The sequence below is a fragment of the Coccomyxa subellipsoidea genome (genome assembly GCF_000258705.1).
Source record: "Coccomyxa subellipsoidea C-169, whole genome shotgun sequence".
NCBI classification, from domain to species: domain Eukaryota; kingdom Viridiplantae; phylum Chlorophyta; class Trebouxiophyceae; family Coccomyxaceae; genus Coccomyxa; species Coccomyxa subellipsoidea.
In genome coordinates this window covers 2,419,213-2,427,438 of record NW_005178041.1, presented here as the reverse complement: position 1 = coordinate 2,427,438, position 8,226 = coordinate 2,419,213, and the positions used below count along the sequence as shown (strand labels likewise).

The 8,226-nt window shown below is 51.8% G+C and overlaps 2 protein-coding genes across 2 annotated transcripts; one reads left to right on the top strand and one right to left on the bottom strand.

Moving 5' to 3' along the window:
* The first annotated feature begins 108 nt into the window (after positions 1-108).
* On the top strand, positions 109-1,438 carry COCSUDRAFT_52437 (hypothetical protein). Its single transcript, XM_005651214.1, has 6 exons — positions 109-183; positions 264-385; positions 483-520; positions 604-717; positions 832-911; positions 1,020-1,438. The coding sequence occupies exons 1-6, from the start codon at positions 118-120 to the stop codon at positions 1,185-1,187; spliced, it is 588 nt and encodes a 195-aa protein (XP_005651271.1). The 5' UTR covers positions 109-117; the 3' UTR covers positions 1,188-1,438.
* A 4,514-nt stretch (positions 1,439-5,952) lies between these two features.
* Positions 5,953-7,968, bottom strand: COCSUDRAFT_39737 (t-SNARE; the record flags this gene model as incomplete). Its single annotated transcript, XM_005651213.1, has 6 exons — positions 5,953-6,141; positions 6,277-6,412; positions 6,773-6,837; positions 7,021-7,112; positions 7,235-7,690; positions 7,917-7,968. The coding sequence occupies 6 exons, from the start codon at positions 7,966-7,968 to the stop codon at positions 5,953-5,955; spliced, it is 990 nt and encodes a 329-aa protein (XP_005651270.1).
* Between the last annotated feature and the right edge of the window lie 258 nt (positions 7,969-8,226).

Genomic DNA, 8,226 nt, shown 5'->3' with positions numbered 1-8,226 from the left:
TGTCGGAGGGGAGTTTGAAATCTAAATTGAACGTTTGAATTCCGATGATAGAGGAGAAGACTCTGATATTCTGTTATTCTTTCGATCAAATCTTTTTACATTGAAGGAAAGACAGTCATGCTCAGATCTGGGACCTCCGCGGCCAAAGCCATAGACTTCCTCCACCTTCTACAGAACCTGAAGGTGAGGGAGCCTCACAGCCTACAGCATTTACAGCTCATCGGAGCAATTGGGCTTCTTTGATTTGTAATGCATACAACCAGGTGACGAAACGGACAGGATGGATTCGGTGCAACGTCAAAGGTCCCGAGAGCATTGCAGATCACATGTATAGAATGGGAATGATGAGTCTCATTGCTGGGGACGTGGGCGTGAACACCGACAGGTGACAGCATGACCCAATTTGCCGTCCAGACATCAGTATTTGATTTGTTTCCCTACCTTCAAAGTCCTCCTTGTCAACATTTTTTTCTGCTTTGCAGGTGCATCAGGCTTTCCATCGTGCACGATGTTGCTGAAGGTACTTCTCGACTGGGTACTTAATTGTTTCCCATCCTCACAAAATTGCAAACACTGCGCTCACCTGTTTTCCTGGATCTGCAGCCATTGTTGGAGACATCACTCCCAACGACGGCATCAGCAAAGAGCGGAAGAGACAATTAGAAGCAGACGCTATTGTGAAGATACAGGAGATGCTGGGGACTGGAAGTACTGCAGGTGATCATAAGAGCTCTGCCTTCTGTTTGCAGCAGCACGAGCACGGCCTTGCTCTGATGCGCAAATAATACTGAAGGGTGACTGCTTTCAATATGACTTCTTGTCATTGATCAGGGCAGCAGGTCAAGGAGCTTTTTGAGGAGTACGAAGAAGGGCAGACGCCTGAGGCACTCCTTGTCAAGGACTTTGACAAGGTAAGTGCCTCCGGCATGGCCATGAGGGTGCAGATTTTTAGCTGCCATGTAACAATGCCTAACAGCAGCTGCCAGCGAAGCATGACTTCTCTCTTTCTTTGTGCGCAGCTTGAGATGATCCTGCAGGCCCAAGAGTATGAGAAAGCGCAGGGGATCAATCTCCAGGAATTCTTTGAATCCACAAAGGGCAAGTTTCAAACGGAGCTAGGGAAGTCTTGGGCTGCCGAGATTGTTGCAAGGAGAGAAGCTTTCATTGAAAAAGGCTCTTCTTCGTAGCAGTAGTGGCTCGATCTAATTGTACATTACATTGCACATTGCAGTGCTCGCGCTAGTGTGACTTCACGCCGCGTGCACGTGCATGGTGCGGCACCGCGTAGGTACTTCTGGCAATAGAAGGCCGGCCGTTGACAAGGGCTCTCGAAGGCCTTCTAGGGGCTGATTCTTATGTCATGTTTGTCATTTGTATGTCATACTATGCCACATTGTTATAACAAGGAAGTGGCTTCTGTAACGGGTATGCAGCCATCATGGTGACAACTGCGCCGTTGTGCAACAAGGCATGCCCGAGCATGGCATGCATCAGACTCGAGTGTCGTGTGATTGTGACCAAAGACAACTAGTGTGGAGCTAGCTGTCCTTCAGCTCTTCTGAACATGAATTCCACAGTAAATGATTCGACCCACAACTGCAACATCCTGGTGTCAACAGGATCATTGCCTATATCAAGCCTACATGCACATGCTATCCGCCTAAACAGGCATGATGGCACGATGCACTGCTTCTTCAGCCCTTCTGCTCGCAAGCATCAGATTGACAAAGAGATTCATTCATCGTCAGATCTTCTTTACTATCATATCCCAAATAGTGATACTTGCGATGTCAAAGGCATCAACTCCCGTTGATGGCGTTAAAGGGACGCGAGATGTGAAAATGAAGGAACCTTTGACCGCTTTATTCGCACACCAAACGATGTGTTAATCTACGCACAGCAAGCGCGCGGCTTGATATATGCGTACGATGTAGATATGCAGAACCGTGTTCAGGAACACGAGATGTTAGAACTCTTATTCAGAGTGAGTGATGCTGGCCTGATTTGCAGCATCTCTCTACATGCAGCATGTCTTGGATTGACTTGTTTGCGGCTATTCAATTATGCTACGAAGCCTGGTTTCGAGCCATCCCTGGTGCCAATGCAATCAGAATGAACACATCACCCTCCTCCATCCAGTTATATGTTTTGCAGGCCAAGCTGAGCAGACGTGGTCAAAACTATGTCATATCAATATATCGCGAACAAGAGGACAGATTACATATTGAATTGAAGCAAGATGCTGACCTTTCAGCATGGAGGGGAACTTTCTCGTTGACAAGTACGCCCTCCACAAACAAGTCTGTCTGTTCTTTAAGGTCAGCTGTGACCATGAATCTTGGATTCTAAGCTCTTACTAGCCACTATAAAAGGCGATCTGATCGTGATGATACCTTGCAGACATTGAGGACATCACAGCCCGAGCTGGCAGCTTGAAAAAGGCTGCAGTATTTCTGAAGATGCTGCAGAGCGCCTTGGCCGAAGAATCCAAAGCGGTGCATGTTGATGTCTTGACATACTCAGGTGGCTTCTTCCCCATCACACTTGTCCAACTTGTCCATAATCACTCGTTTACTGCACCATAAATGTGGAACTGTGTCAATAACTTCATGTTCAGACGATATTGTATGTTGAGCGGATGCTTTGTCATGTCCTGCATTAGACCTGGAGAGCCTACAGGCACAGCCTGGGCCAGTCCGCAATGGCATTGCAGGGCGAGCTGTCCCACCCAGCAACAAACGCTACTTAATCCTCACGTACACTTCAGAATTTGACCGCACGCACTACCCCTTGCCCCTGGCCCACGTGGAGCGCTCAGATCCCCAGCATCTTAAGGAGTTCAATTCACATGCCGAGTCCATTCCTGCGTACAGGGTAAGATTGTGGCTGCTTGCGGTGTCTGCTTTCGGATGCATGCACTGCTGAGACCCTTGCAAGTGCAAAATTACGCAAGTCAGCACTTTGGGGTGCAGTAAGAGTGACACTCACCAGGCTAACTGTGTTCAGCTGTTTTTCAGGACAACGGTGATGGCGCAGAGCTCCAGTCAGAGCTGACGAGGCTGCGAGATGAGAACAGCATCTTGCGGAGGCGGCTGACAGAAGCCAATGCTGTGCGACCGCCCCAGCCCGGTGGAGGGCCAGGAGATTTCCAAGCCCAGGAGGCCATCAGGGAAATCCAGCTGGTGAGTCTATTTGTCAGTGGTGGCCAAACCTGCTGAGACAACCTCATTTGTTGCTTGAGGCTGCTGAGGATGAAGTACTAATTTACATTAAGCTTAGCATGCCGGAAGGGTGAGGGCAGCAGCTGAGCGATGTGGGCTATGATGCAGCTGCGGCAAGAGCGCGCAGCCCAGCAGCAGAGGCTGGATGCAGCCGGTGCTGAGTTGGCACAGGAGCGCAGCGCACACCGCAGAGACATGCGGAGGAAGAACAAGGAGCTGGCTGAGACTCAGGTTGTCGCCCCAGCAAATCCCCGGTCTTTCTGCACGACAATCTCTGTCGGTGGCACTCCCTTAGAAGATTGCATCGGCTACCACGCAGCACTAGCATTTCTGATCTTTTTAATGTCTGCGCTTGGGACTACATGAGACTGAGAAATCAATGCATGTGTTTGTCAGACAAGTCACCTGAAGCATGTCATTGTGCTTCGGCAGGAGGAAGTGGTGCGGCTGAAGGAGCAAGTGCGGGAATTGCGTGTGAGGTGCCGAGAAGCATGCGCGCAGGCTGACTCATCCCGCCAGCGCGGTCTGCCTCCCGCCAGGCAAGCCTCACTCCTTGCCTCTGCATCCTTCTCCGCACATTTGGACCTGCAGTGAAGCCACTTGCGGTCTTCAATGCCAATCTTAGTGAGCAGCATTTGTCTAGTCGACAAGCGCATTGCAACCAACCCACCTCACCTGTGCATGTGGCTCTGTTGCTGCGTATTTATGGAATTACATTGACAGCGTCAACATGCTGCAGGCTGTCGCTGGGGCCACGGCAGCCGCTCTCCACACGCACTGACTGCGATGCTGCATCCTGGGATGGGAGGCGCCACCCGGTAGCTCATCCGGCGTCTGCATCAATGCCGACCAGCCGCGGAAATTCCCCCGGGCCCCCGCTGCGGCCCTCTTCGCCGCCAGACAGCCAAGCGTCCCTGCAGCTGCCAGGCATGCCCCAGCTCCCAGACACAGCATTGCGGACCTGCATCTTGCTCGAGTCTCTTTTCCTTCCCACCAAAGTCTGTTGAATCTTTGCACAGCGGTCTCTCACTTTGCTGGCAAGCTCCTTGTGGAAAGCGCCCACCACTGAGAGAGCCTTAACATTGAATGCAGGCCGCGGCAGGAGCGTTTCGCGGCCGCGCTCGGCGCCGGCGCGGCCGCTGCGATTCAATCCGACGCAGTTTGTGCGGGAGAAGAAGGAGCGGGAGCGGCTGGCGGCTGCTCGCGTGCACGGCAGCCAGAGCGTGCCTCGCTCCCCCAGGTCCTCTGGATGGCCCGGCTGGAGCCAATCCAATGGTGCGAGCTTATTTGTAATCCACTGGAATCTAAGGTGCCAGCTTGACCTGCTAACTATGGAAAGCACCTGGTAGGAAAGGCAGGATGTAATATATCTGCTGTAGATCTCCAGGCTTTTGAGCTGCTGCCCATGAAAACAAGCACCGAGAAGTCCATGCGTGTGCATGACATTGGATGGCATGGGCACTTCTGTATGCAGGTGACGGTAGTTCCTATCGAAGCAGATCTTCAACTGGAGAGACCAGAGAGAGGGACACCAGTGGGAGAAGATGGCGTGGCAGAAGTCCAGGTAATTTACTTACGGTAAATTTGTTTCTGCGGGTTCACCGAGCTGAGGATCCATGGCATGTGTCCTCATGATCTGCTGTCCAATGTGCTGCAGACCTTGAAAGGCCCAGAGGACGGACCGGCACCACGGAGAACGCTGAGCCCAATTTGAGGATTCAGGGAAGATTCTTGTCCCCAGCAAAGCGAGCAACCTCCCCCGGCCGAGCGCTGCAGGATGTGAAGGCAAAGCTCAGCCAATTCGCTGCAGCACAAGGGCCCAGACCACGTAATCCAACCAGCCATGACACAGATCATCAGGTTTGATATCTCGTATTTCTTGGACATTACATGCATCGTGGCATTTTCTTTCTTCTTCTTTACATGCTTGTCCTGCCAAGAGGTAAGGTGCGTCCTGCAGACGAGCTGCAGTGACTGTTTGCCTCGATATATGCATCTCTGGATCTCTGCGCTGGATGTTGGAAGTTTGGAATGCTACACACTCGTAACATTCAGAAATGGGCTTTGCTCTTGCAGATGGATGATTTCATTCTGGAGGCAAATGCAGTTCGCAATGGGGTAAGCAATGCTCACGCAGCAAACGCAGAGATTGCAGAGATTGATGCACGCCTGCAAGCATTGCAGAGTTTCTTGAAGGCAGCAAAGGCCAGCTGTGACCTCCAAAAATGAAAAAAAAATGGACAAGAAAGACGCCATGCCGCAGGCATCCTTTGCATGACTGAAATTTCTATTGAGCATGAAGACTGCTCAGTAGAGGGCCTTTTACATCTTTGGGTCTGTGCTGCACATGATCAGCATAAATCTTGCAGTCCATGCCAAGTTGGCATTCTGAAATGCGTGAGGTATTTAAGAATGAGTTAATGCCGTAATAGCGTCTTATTGGCACATGCCACATGCACGTCGAGCTCCCTGCTGTCAACCCATTAAATCTAATAGGCACAGAATTGAATCTAGAGATATCAATGGATTTCTCGCCACAATTACATTTGCAAGCTGATGGCATCCTGCTGTAAGCCAATAGTATCCCTTGCCATGTCTAGTGATGCCCACAATAGGGAATGTGTCACATAAAGACACTTGCAATGAAGCTTAGGCGTGGAATACAATGCTGACCTGACCTAGGGATGACTTTCCGATGCAGTACATTGCGTCATGAAAATGCCGAACGGTTTCAGGCAATGAAGACCACAAAGATGACGAGGAAGACAAGCAGCACCATGAAAATCTTCATGACAAGCCATCGATTGGAGGAGATGCTGTTCAGGTACTTGAGCAGCTGAGCCTGCGCTGAGTCCACATTGGCAAGTGTATCATCTACATTCTCATCGATGCGAATGGCCAGCTCCCCTTGCTCTTGCACCTGCAAAGCAGTCCAGTCAGCCAACAGGTTGCAGACTTACACAAAGCCTCCTCTTGACTCACTCTTCTGCACATAATTTTCTGGCAACAAGCAAAAGTTTTTGCAAGTGCATGTCAGTTTTCAACAGCGCCGCACCATGTGTGCAAGCTGCTGGAAGATGCCACCCAATTCGTGAATGGTGCTCTCCACGTTCTGCAGAGCAGCGGCCCTGCTGTCAAGGTATGTGTCCTGCCGCACAACTAGCTGCTGGTCCTGCTGGAGCAGTGGATGCCTGCATGGAGCGACCAGAACCATTGGAACACAGTGACATGTCAACTCAGCCAGGGGCATCTTCCCCTTCCTCCTCAGATGATCAGTATTCATCCCGATCATGTGGTTTTGGTACACGGGGTCTGGCAAGAGAGCTCAGGTGAAAAGCAGGCAAAGTTGCTGACTTGCTGCACTTGCTCAGTCAGTAATTGTTGCCCCCTTGCAGCTTTTGGCCCACCTATGAGCTTGCTCCTCCACGAGCTCCTGCTCGTCAGTACTGGGGCGAGAAGGCTGGGCAGATGTGCTGTTGCTGCGATACCGCAAGCTCTGCTTGGCAGAACTAAGGGCAGAGGAGGAGGGTGGGGTCAGGGAGGAGACGCACTGTTCCGATGCCGAAGACTGATCCCTGGACCCCGAACTGCTGCCCATCTCGCCCGGTGGCAGCCCCTGCGCATCACTTGGACAATTTAAACTCCATGGCCACCACACAGAAATAATACCAGAGTCAACGTGCTGCCCTGCCGATAATGCTGACACCGTGAGATTATCCTGCAGTCAGCAATCATCTGGTAAACATGCCTAGAGATCGTTTATGCACGACAGGCTCCAAGCAGCGGGTGGTGAGCGCACCCCAAAGAGTTGCTGTGAAGATGTGGGTGCTCTGAACCCCGTGCTGGCGGGGCCATTTGCAGGCAGGAAGGACGGGCCCTGACCCCCACCACCTGCACATTTGAGCACCACATAAGATCATTGCTGAAAATGTGCTTCGTCACCTCCCAGATGCCTGACTAGCAGAGTGCCCGCTTTCTGCCAATGAGGAGCAGCAGTCTGAGAGGATGCACACCCGGCCGTGCTGGGTTGAAGGTGCGCCTCTCAGGCGCAGAGGAGAACTGCTGCTGCCGGGCTTTATTTTTTTCCAGGTTCTCCTTTCTGACCTGCAGCACGTTCTGGAAGTCCTTCGTGGTGTCCTTCAGGCGCAGCCGCAGGTTGTCCACGATGGTGTGCGAGTGGCTGCTGCTCTGCTTGTTGGCCGTGCGCGAGGCTGCTGACAGGTTCTGAAGGTCCACCAAAGCCACGTTGAGCGCCTGTATGTCCTCCTTGATGGCCCCGCTGAGGGTGGCAATCTCCACGGCTGGGTCATCAAACTTGCCAGTGCGCTTGGCCAGCTGCGCAAGCTTCAGCAGGTTCTGGGAGGTCGAATGGATGCCCTGTCCGACGTGCGCTGCACGCTTGGCAAACTCGGACTGCTGCTGGATGCTCGTGGAGGCCGGCCCCGAGCTGGACAGCGAGTGCCCAAAAGCTGCAAGGAGCACCACACTGCTTATTTCAGATTAACCTCGTGAGGCTGGTAATCTTAAGGAATTAGGACATGCACACAGAATGCGAAGGTACAGAGATGAGACGTTGGAGTCTTCTTTTTGACAGATGATTGTAAATGCATCCGTTAAAGTACTGTTCCCAACGTAGGACTGATGAGTGCCAGCTGTAAGATCTTCCACAAGTGTCGGTCGAAAACTGGGACACACCTCCATTTTCAACGATTACTGAAGATGTAGAGGCACCCTGCAGCAGATGCATTGTATCACTTTACGCCTGGGCATGCACTCTGGCTGTACACACAAACAAGTGTGCTGTCTGTAAGTACAGAAAATGATCATGGTGCGCACGGATCTGAAGATACCTGACTATTCCGAAGTCTGTCGACGAGTGACTGAAATTCTGCAGTCCTATCGCGACAGCTGGTGCCAGCAAAAGGCGGCATTTCTAATGGTGCTTCCTAAAAGAACCCTTCCCAGGTTGGTGTGTCTCTGTCAAGGCTCTCAGTCAAACATGCAC